Source organism: Thalassophryne amazonica, chromosome 4, assembly GCF_902500255.1.
Source record: "Thalassophryne amazonica chromosome 4, fThaAma1.1, whole genome shotgun sequence".
In the NCBI taxonomy this organism is placed as follows: Eukaryota; Metazoa; Chordata; class Actinopteri; order Batrachoidiformes; family Batrachoididae; genus Thalassophryne; species Thalassophryne amazonica.
The window spans coordinates 140,610,148-140,624,767 of record NC_047106.1 but is presented as its reverse complement, the minus strand read 5'-3'; the positions used below and the strand labels follow the sequence as shown (position 1 = coordinate 140,624,767).

The following is a 14,620-nucleotide window of genomic DNA, read 5'->3' as shown; positions in this document are numbered from 1 at the left end:
GAAGTAAAACTAAGTCCCTTTGGCTGCCCCCTTGTTTGCACTCTGGGTCACTGCAGCAAACCTGAAGCGGTTCTGCATGTTCAACTGGCACAGGTTTTACACCAGATGCACTTCCTGATGCGTTAAGATTTTGAAATTAGCAGAGAGAGCTCATTTTGAACTTTGTTTTATGACTATGAGGAAGTGTTTCTTTTACAAATAACTTAAAATTAAAAACAAAAATGTTTTAGTTCAATGACAAAATGTTTCATAGCCTATTTCACTTAAGATTTGCAGTATGTATAATCTAAAAAGTCCTTATCTGACTGAAATGTTACTTGTTGAATGGTTTTGTCTTATATCAAGAGTAGATTAGACATTTTGGCTGGAAATGAGACAAACTTGGTAAGATTTAGTGCTTTTACAGCATAAGCAGAACCTGAGCTCGCAGCTGGAACTGGTTCCTGGAAGCTGGGAAAGTCTAGATTCAAGATGTACTCCCTGTAATAGCAAAGTGCCTATAATTAGTGTTCTACCAGCACATAAATCATCAGTATCCAGGCTTATTTGGCACCTGACACGACCAGAGCCATATGGTGCTGCTGTAGTGGCAACGAGGAGCTTTTTACTATTTCACTATCTTTAGGAGAATGTAGGTTTTTTTCCTATGATGGTCTGCTGACGTAAAGGGTTTCCCTCATTTTCCACTAAAATCTTTGGCATAAAACTACTTTTCTACAAACCTTCAAAATGCACAAAACCAACCCACTATAGACACAGAAGAAAGCATTATGCAATGTGTACTGCCATTTTTGGCGATTGAGACGGTAACTGTGAAATATGGCAACTTACAGGTTAGCGCTGTTGCCTTCTTCTCCCTGACATATTCTGCGTGGAGTGGGCATGTTCTTGCCATCTGCAGGCTTTGTTTTCGGAGTCCAAATGAATGCACTTGAGACCAATTAAGGACTAGACTGTTGGCCTTCCAACACACTGGCAACCTGAAGACATTAACCCCACTCCCATATCCATCTGCAGACAACAAACCTCAAAAAGGCCTGTTTGGTCAGGGAAGAACTGATTCCGTTTTGTTGGTGACCTGGCCCTGTTTCATATCGTCTTATTGCTTTATATCTGTCAGAGGTTTTCCTTTTGTCCATAACAAACCTTGAAGCATCCATAAATCCTACAGATAACGTTGCTCCTCTGTCATTAGAAGAGATAACAATGGTGTCACCAGTTAGTCCTCTACTGGCAGAGGTGTGCGCTCTATTGAAATGTGCTTGTATTACATTTGCTGAAGAAGGAAAAAAAGAAAAAAGGTTGACTAGACTATCAGCTCATTTTGATGGAACTTGACATTTGACAAGTCCCTCCTTTTTGCAGGCAGTAAAAACATGATCAACTGCTACATGTGGAGTAGAAACTCTACCAAGGAGGGGAGGAAGGCAAGACTTGGGACAGAAAAGGCATGCTCTCCATGGGCCTCATGGCGATGTTGAGCGGGCCTGTAATATTCATCGGCATGGGGGTGGTGATGGCGACTGGGTGGGCAATATTCATGTGAGCCGTGGTGGGGATGTTGACTGAAGCCAGGTTGACGGGGCCAGTGATGGTGACCGGGTGCTGCAGGTTGACTGGCGAGGTGATGTTGACTGTGCTGGTGGCGATGTTCATCTGAGCAGCGATGGTGACCGGGTTGCTGGCATTGGCGGTGCGGTTGACAGCCGAGGTGATGGCCACCGAGCTGGTGACTGGAGTGTTGGTGGCAGAGTTGTGTACACTGTTGGTATCTGTGTAAAAAGAGAGAGGTGGAAGAAATGATAAGGAGTGAATTTAGCGTCTGGTCTGCCTGGTCTACCTATACTACCCATCCAAACTAGGGATAAGCAACATTGCTCTCGGCTCCTTGCCGTTGAGCTGGGCCACTGAAAAGGTCAACAGATCATGAATGCATAATGCCAACTGTGGTAGTATTGTTGAAGAAACCTACCTCTGGATTGAGAGTTGTCAATTAGGACTTGGAAGGAGTTATTTAAAATCTCTCCTACCGTCAACTCACCTGAGGGGTAAATTCAAAAAGCAGGATCAATCGACTAACCAGCTAACCTGATATATGTAAAGCAGAACACTGATTTTAAACAGCATAAAATGATCAAGAACTGTCAGGTCCGTGTATGCCCAAAGCTGGATGCTCACTCTGTGACAGAATAGACTTTCTGGCCACTCCAGGTGGCTTTCAGGATCAGCGTTTTGAAAGGTTCCATGTTAAAAACTTAGTCATGCCTTGACTGTGACCTTCCCAGAAATCAGCTGTCTTTAACAGACGGGAATCAACAATGTTGTTGTGAGCAGCTGAACCAAATCTGTGCAATGACTACGGTGAACAAGGCAGAAGTTACAGATGAGTAAAACTTGTAGCCATTTCTTTAATGGCGCTTTTCATTTACCTGATTATTCTATTGATCCTGCTTCATGAAGTTTAACCTAAATGAGCACATCAGAGGATACAGGACCTCAGAACAGCACCAGTCCTCTGTTAAATAACAGGGTTCAATCGGCCACTACTGCTTTGCAGAAGGATAATTTGAGTGTTTCGGGGTTTCGGCTACTAGCTACGGGATTACCTTTTCGTGGCCCTGAGTGGTTCCACTGCCAGTCACTTATGCCTATTCAGAAATACAGACACATACGGAGTTACAAAAGTACAGGGCAGTAGTGCGGTCATCTGGGAATCAACTGTAGCTTATCGGCATTGTGACGGGAAGACTGACTGTCTCAACACTGAATTATCCATTAAAACCCATCTCACTCCTACCCCCCAAAAATAACATTAGAAATAAATAAATAAAAAGTGCATCTCATTACAGCCCAGCCAATCTCGGCTGATATGAGCCTTTCAGACACATTTCAGATTGGTGTTATTTTTGCAGATATGAAAACTTTCACTTTACCAAATAATGAAAAATGATCATAATGATAATGAATAAATAATAAAAACAGTGTGTGTTAGAAACTGTGTCATTATATAGTTTGTCCAACTGCATTGTAACAATGCTGTCAAGTATGGCTAGGGCCCCATCACCCCTTGGTCACATTACAGACTGTGCAAACTACCGTATTTTCCAAGTATAAGTCGCACTGGAGTACAAGACGCACCTGTCCAAAAACACCTCTTTAAGAGAGCGTGGAAAAAAAGACCTCTAATAGTCGCACCGGAATACAACTTGCATTTACCTCTTGATGCAAGAAAAGACCAAATGAATTTAAGCGTGGCATTATTTACTTATAAGGCACACAGGGGGTTAAAGTGTAGGTGACATGATATGTAATTTTTATTCCTGAGTATTTAATACTAAAATTAAATAACAGTTTGAAATTAATGCTTTCCCGGTGTGTTGTTACTGAAGACAAATATTCAGATTTTTTTCCTACACTCTTTGCGTGCAGCAGATGAGATGCTGCAAATTGAAAGACACAGATGCAATTAATGGCAGGGTTCTCAGCAGGATGTTTTTCCTCAGCGTAAGGGGGGCAATCACCTTAAGAAACCGGGGTTCGTGGACTGCTTAGGCTTCGACTCCGCTGAAGCTTCTTTGGTGTTTTCTTTAAACTTTAAAATGTAATCAGAAATTAATCTTGAAAAAAATTAATCTTGAAAAAAACATTTCAATTCAATTCAATCAATTTTTTTATATAGCGCCAAATCACAACAAACAGTTGCCCCAAGGCGCTTTATATTGTAAGGCAAGGCCATACAATAATTATGTAAAACCCCAACGGTCAAAACGACCCCGTGAGCAAGCACTTGGCTACAGTGGGAAGGAAAAACTCCCTTTTAACAGGAAGAAACCTCCAGCAGAACCAGGCTCAGGGAGGGGCAGTCTTCTGCTGGACTGGTTGGGGCTGAGGGAGAGAACCAGGAAAAAGACATGCTGTGGAGGGGAGCAGAGATCGATCACTAATGATTAAATGCAGAGTGGTGCATACAGAGCAAAAAGAGAAAGAAACAGTGCATCATGGGAACCCCCCAGCAGTCTACGTCTATAGCAGCATAACTAAGGGATGGTTCAGGGTCACCTGATCCAGCCCTAACTATAAGCTTTAGCAAAAAGGAAAGTTTTAAGCCTAATCTTAAAAGTAGAGAGGGTGTCTGTCTCCCTGATCTGAATTGGGAGCTGGTTCCACAGGAGAGGAGCCTGAAAGCTGAAGGCTCTGCCTCCCATTCTACTCTTACAAACCCTAGGAACTACAAGTAAGCCTGCAGTCTGAGAGCGAAGCGCTCTATTGGGGTGATATGGTACTACGAGGTCCCTAAGATAAGATGGGACCTGATTATTCAAAACCTTATAAGTAAGAAGAAGAATTTTAAATTCTATTCTAGAATTAACAGGAAGCCAATGAAGAGAGGCCAATATGGGTGAGATATGCTCTCTCCTTCTAGTCCCCGTCAGTACTCTAGCTGCAGCATTTTGAATTAACTGAAGGCTTTTTAGGGAACTTTTAGGACAACCTGATAATAATGAATTACAATAGTCCAGCCTAGAGGAAATAAATGCATGAATTAGTTTTTCAGCATCACTCTGAGACAAGACCTTTCTGATTTTAGAGATATTGCGTAAATGCAAAAAAGCAGTCCCACATATTTGTTTAATATGCGCTTTGAATGACATATCCTGATCAAAAATGACTCCAAGATTTCTCACAGTATTACTAGAGGTCAGGGTAATGCCATCCACAGTAAGGATCTGGTTAGACACCATGTTTCTAAGATTTGTGGGGCCAAGTACAATAACTTCAGTTTTATCTGAGTTTAAAAGCAGGAAATTAGAGGTCATCCATGTCTTTATGTCTGTAAGACAATCCTGCAGTTTAGCTAATTGGTGTGTGTCCTCTGGCTTCATGGATAGATAAAGCTGGGTATCATCTGCGTAACAATGAAAATTTAAGCAATACCGTCTAATAATACTGCCTAAGGGAAGCATGTATAAAGTGAATAAAATTGGTCCCCATTTGTAAGGATTTTCTATAGTAAACTGCTGTGTATAAATAAGCTCCTATGCAGTGACACATTTCTACACTCTTCCATGTTTTGGTCTGATACCTCGTTTCTTCTGGCTTTAAAGTAAGACTGTAACAAAGATATATATATATATATATATATATAAAAAAAAAAAACTATGGCCTTACTTAAAATTTGGCCTTCACAATGCAGGCAATAGTGTTTCATAGGGATCTAAATGAAGAATGTTACTTTAGCCCCGATCTCCAATGCAATACTTGTGCGTGGCGCGCAGCTGTGCTCAGCCTGGAGTGCTGAGACTGTGACACCAGGATAGGTTCTCCCCGATGGAAGGGCGGACGTCTCATTTTGGGGAAAAACAGTTTTGGTCAGTTGTAGTATGCGGTCCATTTTACATCATTTGGAAAGAGGTGTCATTTGATTTAAAACGGCAATTCGCTTCGAAGTTACTGATTCCGGAATGATCAGTCTTTCTGCTGCAGCAAATCCCGCAACACACACAAAGCGGAGGATGTCATTATTATTATTTTCATGAGGGACACTAACTTTAGTTTACGAACCAGAGAAGCAGGAAATATTGAGGTTCCAGTACACGGCAGAGTACCGCGTCGTTGGCTGCCCAACAAAAAAAGGCACATTACTGACGAACAAATAAAAACTGTCCGTGTGAAGCGGTGGACAATTCTCACAGAAAAAGAGTCCTATTTAGAGACTTTAATTGGCACAAAAAGGTGAGTCATGACTGACATCTTTGATATAGGTTGATGAATAAATTGTGGACACGCTTCTAAATTAGAAGCGGCGGGTCTAGTTCTGATTTATTTTCAGATGTCATTTTCCAAATTTGGATACGTTTTCATCAGACTGTAATGATGATCTCACTGAAACAAAAAGGTAGGACTATGTATTTACTCCTTCTGTGACTGGTTTAATATTTAATAACACGTTATGCTACACTAACTGTATTCAACAAGGAAATGAGATTTATTTCAAAAATACCTGATTTTTTTTTTTTTTTTGTCATGAAAAATGACACGAGGGACAGAACATGGCATGGCCTACCATTTTTATGCTGATGATTGTCATGTCTACATGCTTAGTTCTAAAAACAGCCTTTGCCCCCTGACATCCCTACTCGACTGTCTGTGTGACGTCAAGCCTTGGTTATCAGAGTTTTTTAAAACTTAATGAGGGCAAAACAGCGGTTGTTTCGAAGTACCGTCATTGACATGGGGCCTCTCAAGGATTTTGTACATCCCAAAGTCACCAGCCTCGGCGCCACCATAGACAGCAATTTTAAACTTGGTAAACAAATTAATGTGTGTTGTGTTGTGTTTTGAAATCGTGCTTTTATCATCTCCATCTTTTATCAAAGGTAAAACCGTTTTTATCCTTTAACCTTTTTGAACAAGTTGTGTACTATTATTTCAAGTCGTCTAGACCAGTGATTCTCAACCGGGGTGCCGTGATCGATTGTCAGGGGTGCCGTGGGCAATTATCAAATATCACCATTATCGGGTGTAATAGTGTGGCAGATGATGTAATGCTCTTTTATTCCAGTAGATGGCAGCAAAGCGCTGTACTATAGTATAATAGACATACTTGCGCACATAGCATTGTGCGTCTCCATGGTTACGGGCTGCTGACTACAGTGTGAATCTCAGCTGCTCACGGCTCCTCTGGGGAAGGAGAAACCGCGTTGGCTGTGGAGGTGTGCGGGGAAGGCAGCCTGACCTCCGTTGATGTCACCGTGGTCAGACCTGGGCCTTCTCGCTCACAACTGGGTTCGCTGAAGGCAGCCTCTGCGCTCCGTGAATATTAGAGTGGCAGATTATTGTGAATAAAAGTGTCGACACGTCTAAAAAAAAAACAAACAAAAAAAAAAAACACTTGAGATCAGAGCGCAAAATGCTTGAGAATTTTCAAAATGCGGTGTTTTCTGTATCAATTTTCTATTGCGATAATTGGGTTTTGCGCAAAACCAGAGGTAATAGAATTATAATATTTTGGTTGGTGGTGTGCCGCAGGATTTTGTAAATATAAAAAGGGTGCCGCGGCTCAAAAAGGTTGAAAATCACTGGTCTAGACTACTGTAATGCACTTTATTTCGGCATCAGCCAACGGGGTCTTTCCCGTCTGCAGTTAGTCCAGAATGCTGCAGTGCGACTTAACAGGGGCCTGGAAGCATGATCACATAACCCCAGTTCTTGCATCTTTGCACTGGCTTCCTGTTAATTTTAGAATTGATTTTAAGATTTTATTGTTGGTTTTTAAAGCTTTGAATGGAATGGCCCCTCAATACATTACTGACCTCCTATAAACTTACTCTCCGGCGCGTACTCTGAGGTCTGAGGGCCATTTTCAGCTTATGGTGCCTAAGACGAGACTTAAAATCAGGGGGGACGGGGCTTTCTCTGTCGCTGGCCCCAGACGCTGGAACGCTCTGCCCCTCCACGTCCGCAACAGCCCCCACAGTGGAGTGTTTTAAGTCTCGTCCGAAGACCCACTTTTATTCTGTCACTTAACACTGCGTGAGTTGTGTGGTCCTTTGTTTTATCGTTTGTTTGTTTTTTTTCTATCTAGGTTCATTTTATTGGTTTTATCTTTTGTATGCTGTATTTATTTCTGTTGATTTTATTAGGTTTTTTTTTTATCTTAGCATGTTTTAATTATTTTTATTGTTATTTTACTTATTTTTAATTTATTTCTTGACTATTGGGGTTTTATCTATCGTGATTCTATGTGCAGCACTTTGGAACGCCTTGTTAAATGTGCTATATAAATAAAGTAGATTGGATTTTTCAGATTTGAAAAGTATGCACCTGTTTCTAAGAAAAAAAAAAACTACACTTCCTCAATCACCTTTTCTGATGTCACAGAAAGTAAAACAAACTTTTTTAATCAGTTGATTACAACCAAAGAGCTGGCAAAAAAAAAAAAAAAAAAACAGTTCATCACCTCCACCCGCATGCTGAAAGTGTCTGCATTATTTATTTTATAATCACCATTCTATGTTCTGAACTCTGCCAATATCATCACTGTTGTCAGACTGAAGGTTTAGTCTCCCTCATTGTGGTCTAAATAAGGCTCAAAACCATAAGGCTGCATCCCCCACAGCTTATTCAGGATCACATTTAGACTGGACTTAAAAAGATAAATAAAGAAATCGCCCGAAAACAGCTCGACCCCCGCTGTATCCCACAATGCCAAAATAGCAGAGATGCCCCTCCAATGAGAGCGGCACGCTGAGCAGGGTCCCGCTCTTTGGATGACGTAGCAACAATATGGCCGCGGCTGAGGGGCTGAAATAGAGTGCAGGCTTCAGACAGCTGTTCTTTAATCTTCACCCATGCACTTATCGACTTCTTTGTTCAGGATTTTTTAAAATCAACAGTTCATCATTTTTAATGATGATTTGTGCACATTTTTTGGTGTCACCCACACTTTAAAGATCACAGCTAACGAGCTTATAAATGAGTCACACAATGCAGTAAAGTGCTTCTTGAAGCCACTGCACAGATGATCATATGTGAGGTGTACATGTAACGCAATAAAACATTTTAAAAATGAGCTTTTGAAAACTTCTCTTTAATACATTTTTTTTTTTTTTAATTAAACCGTTTTCTTCATATTCTTCTAGAAAATAGGGCTTTCTCCAAAAAGGGAAAAAAAAAAGTCCTTCTTTTTTCCAAGTGTGGTATTCCAGTTAAAATGTTATTTCTGAAGAAATAGTTTTGTTTTTCTCCCTCTCTTTTGTGTGTGGCGCTGTTCGTCTTGATGTTACGAGCTTGGGAGTAGGAGAAGTTAGCCTGAGCTATTGTACATTAGCCTCAGTGTTTGGGACGACGTTTTGTGATCAGATGATAAACTACACTTTATTCGAGTGTCCAGAGCGTGAAGTCAGCAGTTTGGGAATTTTCTGCTTCATCATTTAATAATTAAGGATGGACTGTCACACGTGGGTGGAACTTTTTGAGGGCAGCACAGACTGATCTTGTGTGTTTGGATGATTTCCTGAAGTGACTGACAGTGGTTCAACTGAAAGGTGAGTCGAGATTAAATCTGACTGCGTGTGTGCACGTCGCTCTGAACAGACGCTCATTTAATCAGCTGTTTGTTTCATCGCACAAACACTGCAGCTGCAGGTTACACCATCGTGGAAGCGTTTTCACGAGAAGGTAATGGAGCCGTGCAGTCTTGCTGCATTTATGTGTCAAGCGTGTTGTGTTGTCATGGAGATGCACAACAGTGCAAAACGGGAAGCACCAAAAAGGCACACTAGTGAAAACGGGCAGACAACGGGGCTAATGGTGACTGCATAAATCCTCCAATCAAACGACAAGGGTCTCTTCAGCTGTCATACATATAAAAGATAATACTTCGATGAGATGTGAGAATGTTCCATTCACATTCCTGTTTACATGACAGACGACGGTCAGATTCATGGCTGACAGCTACATCTTGTAGACTGGACGCAAATGCTGCAAGATCTGTGAAAGTACCAACAGCACGTGGTCGTGTGATTCAAGTGTGTGTGTGTGTGTGTAAGAGAGAGAGAATGGCTGAATGCGAGGCATCATTGTAAGTAAAGTGCTCTGATCTTCCAATTCAGACAGACAAGTGCTAATATACAGTGCATCCAGAAAGAATTCACAACGCTTCACTTTTTCCACATTTTGTAAGTCTTATTCCAAAATGGATGAAATCATTTTTCCCTTCAAAATTTTACACAATACCCCATAATGAATTTTTTTTTTACATTTTTGTAAATTTATGAAATAATAATAATAATAATATTAATATTAATAAAAAAAAAAAAAATAAAATAAAAAACCTAAGTATTCACAGCCTTTGCCATAAAACTGAGCTCAGGTGCATCCTGTTTCCACTGATCCTCCTTGAGATGTTTCTACACCTTAACTGGAGTCCACAAAGGGTAAATTCAGTTGATTGGACATGATTTGGAAAGACACACACCAATCTACATAATATAATGTCCCACAGTTGACAGTCAGAGCACAAACCAGGCATGAAGTTAAAGGAATTGTATGTAGACCTCAGAGACAGGATTGTTTTGAGGCACAAATCTGGGGAAGGGTACAGAAACATTTCTGCTGCTTTGAAGGTCCCAATGAGCACAGTGGCCTCAGATCCAGGTCAGATCCTGCAGGACTCTTCCTACAGCTGGCTGCCCATCTAAACTGAACAATTGGGGTTGAAGGGCCTTACTAAGGGAGGTGACCAAGAACCTGACTGTTACTCTGTCAGAGCTCCAGCATTCCTCTGTGGAGAGAGGAGAACCTTCCAGAAGGACAACCATGTGTGCAGCAATCCACCAATCAGGTCTGTATAGTAGAGTGGCCAGACGGAAGTCACTCCTTAGTAAAAGGCACATAGCAGCTCACCGGGAGTTTGACAAAAGGCACCTGAAGGACTCTGACCATGAGAAACAAAATTTTCTCGTCTGATGAGACAAAGATTGAACTCCTGGGTGTCATGTTTGGAGGAAACCAGGCACCATCCCTACAGTGAAGCATGGTGGTGGCAGCATCATGCTGTGAGGATGTTTTTCAGGAACTGGGAGACTAGTTAGGATTGAGGGAAAGATGAATGCAGCAATGTACAGAGACATCCTGGATGAAAACCTGCTCCAGAGCGCTCTTGACCTCAGACTGGGGCGAGGGTTCATCTTTCAGCAGGACAATGACCCTAAGCACACAGCCAAGATATCAAAGGAGTGACTTCAGGACAACTTTGTGAATGTCCTTGAGTGGTCCAGCCAGAGCCCAGACCTGAATCTGATTGAACATCTCTGGAGAGATCTGAAAATGTCTGTGCACCGACGCTCCCCATCTAACCTGATGGAGCTTGAGAGGTGCTGCAAAGAGGATTGGGGCCCAAACTGCTCAAAAATAGGTGCACCAAGCTTGTGGCATCATATTCAAGAAGACTTGAAGCTGTAATTGCTGCCAAACGTGCATCAACAAGGTATTGAGCAAAGGGTGTGAATACTTATGTATACGTGGTTTCTTAGTTTTTTATTTTAAATAAATTTGTAAACATTTCAAAAAATGTTTTTCATGCTATGATTATGGGGTGTTGTGAGTAGTATTTTGAGGGGGAAAAATTAATTTACTCCCTTTTGGAATAAGGCTGTAACATAATGTGGAAAAGTGAAGTGCTGTGATTACTTTCTGGATGCACTGTAAATGCAGCCCATTTTCCACTTTGTGCTGCCATGACTGCATGCAGTTCATGCTGCTTGGTATTTAACTATTTAGCTTTTAGGCTAATTATTTATTCACTTTGTAAGCTGTTTGCAGCAGCAGTGGCGCCCAAGAGCAGTGTGTTATCTGGAGGAGGAAAACATGCACTGTTGGCACAGATTCTGTTGTAAATGAGTATATAACTCCATGCTGTTTTTTTTTTTATTTTTACTAATCGAGTAGTATGGATTTTTCTGACCACTGTCCTGCTGATACATATCCATAAAGTATTTTTTGTTCATTAATTTCATTGAAGAGATCAAGTCTGTCCTGCACTGACCTGATACACTTACAGTAAACTTGTAGATATAAAAACAAAATATGACAAACAGCTTTTACAAATATACATTTGATACATTTATGATGACATGATTAGTTCACAAATTCTCTCATGGAAAAAAAAACAAAAGTGTTTAAACTTTTATACAATGCAAAGTGTATGCTGGTGCCTCATTTAAATTTTCAGTAACATTAAGACCCCCAGTCTCAAGTCTTCAACATCAACCTGAAAGTCTCCTGCTGCTTGAAGAGGTTTGTGTTTTGCTTGACTGAGATTCAGGTCGGGTCTGTGAGCAGCACTGGTACCACACAGTGCTGCATCCAATGCAGCACAGAACCACTTGGGCTTCCGGATGGCCACTACCCAGGCAGACAAGCAGTCCACTGCCACCTCCTGAAGGAACCATCCACGAGGTGAAACATGGGCGTGTTGGATCATGGCTGCTCCTCATCGGCACGACTCGGATGAAATTCAACTCCAAACCAGCTCAAATATTTCTTTGGAAAACCTCAGCTGGCTAAAAATCAGCTTCATGTGGCGTTTCTGTGGACCACAAAGCCTGCTGTGATAACATCTGGAAACAGCTGAGCATGTGTGAGAGTCTGTAAAGGGTGAAACAGGCGTGGAGTTTCGCGTGTTGGAGAGTGAGATGAACCTCGACAGCCATCATCGTCTCAGACTGGGGTTAGATTTAATCTTTTGCCATCACCATCAGCTAAATGTCTGTTCTGGATCCACTGTGGCGACACAGAGACCGCGTACAGCCCAAAACACAACAACTCTGGGCCTCTGAAGATGGAGGGACCGTGCATAAAAATGGCTGAAATTTCAAAATGATTCATGGGATATTTTTGCTGAATCCCTTCAATTAAAGCTGAAAATCGACAAGAACGTCTTCCCCATTTGATCTGAACTCTAGAGTGACTGAGTAAAGAGGCGAGATTACAAAAACAGTCCCTGTCCAAGCCTCTAAAAATCTGGTCAATCGTGTGCCCAACAGGCTCAGAGTGTGTTGAGCTGGTGTGGTCAGAACTGAAAGGTTCGAGTGTTAAATGAAGCAGTTTGGAGGTGGGACTGGTGCAGCCTACCTTTGTTGTTGTTACAGGGGTTGCTGAAGCTGGCCTGCCCGTGTGTCTTCAGGTGACTTGTAATGTAGGCGGCACTCAGCATTTTCCCACAGATGTTGCAGGTCACTTTTCCTTCGTGTCTGATCATGTGGGAGCGCAGTCGGTCTTTGGTAGCAAAGGCAGAGGTACAGGCCTAGGATACAAGTCGGCATGGGCTTTTATTTGACAACCACAGCATTACTGAAACCTCAGCTTGGAAAGTCTCTCCATTAACCCGTTTTGCTCTGACATCGTTCTGCTCTGCTGTCAGGTCAGGAGGCAGTTTCCACTGACAGACCCTGAAACTTTAGCTTCACAATACTGCAAGACCCAGTGTTAATCTTTTACAAACTGCTTGCTACTTTGAAAACTGCATGTCACATGTTCCTGACCAGGAGGTCAGCTTCAGCGTGGAAGCACCATGCTGTCACAGAGTTTGTCACAGATTCTTTGTGCTAACACTATAGAAAGCACAAAGAAAACATGTCGTGAATATTTTATTTGTCTGGTGGTGCTGTGTCCCTGGATATTGTAGGAATACAAGGACAGAGTGTGCGCATTTACTTTTCCAAAGGAATGTCATATTTGAGCACAACAGACTCAAAAACTGAGCATGTTTTCAATTCTGTATTGATTCTGAATCAACATGTGTCTGACACGCTCATCTCTCCTTTGAAACCTGACTGACTGAAGCAGGCAAAACCAAACAAATTATTTGGCACACAGTTGGAAGGATAAGATGCACGCTGCATTTTTTGTGATTTCAGTGCCCAAAAATGTACGGAACATTCAGTTAATACATAAAGCACAGGTGTGCACCATCCAGTGTTTTAATCAAATTCCTAATTTCAGTTCACTTCCTACAACAATTTTTCTCAAATACAGCACATGAATTAGATTTTTTAGGTTTGTGGCAAATGCATTTTGGTCCAACTTAGCTCAAATAAAAATGGTGATAGATTTTTAGCACCCACTGCTTCAGAAGTATAAAAAAAAAGTAAATACATTTAAAAACAAAATGGTTTCCAAGTATATATATTTATTTACTTTTTTTTTTTTTTTTTGCCTTGTTCAGGACCTGAGGTGTCCCAAGGTGTGGTGGATGGACCAAGACATGCTCCCAAACTTTAAAATGGTTACAAATTAACATTTTACAGTTGCAGGCATAACATTTTTGCTAAAAACTGTCATTTTTCAATCCATATTGTACATCTAAATATAAGTGGAGTAAAATTTGGTGTTTGTGATCAATTTACTCTTAGAACTATGATGCTCCCCCCTCAAAGGGAATATTTGCCTCAGAACAAATCTCACCCTGCTCCAATGAAATCACTCACCACTCACTCCAAAAAGAAAACCAAATGTTTGACATGAGCTGTGTTTATAGGGATGTGCTGTTGGGTGAGTTCTTCAGCTAAACAGCAGCCCAGTGGCTTAGTGATTAGCACTGTTGCTTCACAGTAACAAGGTCATAGGATTGATTCCCACGCATTTGTGTGGGTTTCACATGTAGGGTAGGTGAACTGGAAACTCTATAACTGCCCAGGTCTCCCTTGCAAAAGGGATCTCAATGGGACTAACCTGGTTAAATAAAGGTTAAACTCAAAAATGAGCCTGGCGTGGGTGGGGGAGGGGAAATACAATACAAACATTTACACACACAAAGTGTCTGACATAATGTTTGCAGTGTTTCAGGCTTAATACACAGATATACTCTGGGGTCAGTCTCGCTTCCGACACAGAGTCATGGGGTCCAGTACCGTACTACTATGTGACAGTGGAGCAAGACAGCGCGAGAAACTGAACCTGAACATACAGTGAGGAAAATAAGTATTTAACCACCCTGCGATTTTGCAAGTTCTCCCACATAGAAATCATGGAGGGGTCTGAAAATTTCATCTTAGGTGCATGTCCACTGTGAGAGACATAATCTAAAAAAAAAAAAAAAACTGGAAATCACAATGTA

General features: G+C 41.4%; 1 protein-coding gene across 3 annotated transcripts in view; it reads right to left on the bottom strand.

Annotated features, from left to right (window-relative positions):
- Positions 1–392: 392 nt before the first annotated feature.
- Positions 393–14,620, bottom strand: part of LOC117508844 (vascular endothelial zinc finger 1-like) — a 79,752-nt gene continuing 65,524 nt past the window's right edge. Inside the window, exons 4-7 of one of the 3 annotated variants that reach the window (XM_034168692.1) lie at positions 12,637–12,808; positions 2,607–2,648; positions 1,973–2,041; positions 393–1,772 (exon numbers count right to left, since the gene is read on the bottom strand). In XM_034168692.1, coding sequence (XP_034024583.1) covers positions 1,408–1,772; positions 1,973–2,041; positions 2,607–2,648; positions 12,637–12,808 — 648 coding nt within the window. In that variant the 3' untranslated portion in view covers positions 393–1,407. The remainder of the gene's footprint in view (positions 1,773–1,972; positions 2,042–2,606; positions 2,649–12,636; positions 12,809–14,620) is intronic. The other 2 variants (XM_034168693.1, XM_034168694.1) reach the window with 2 other exon arrangements.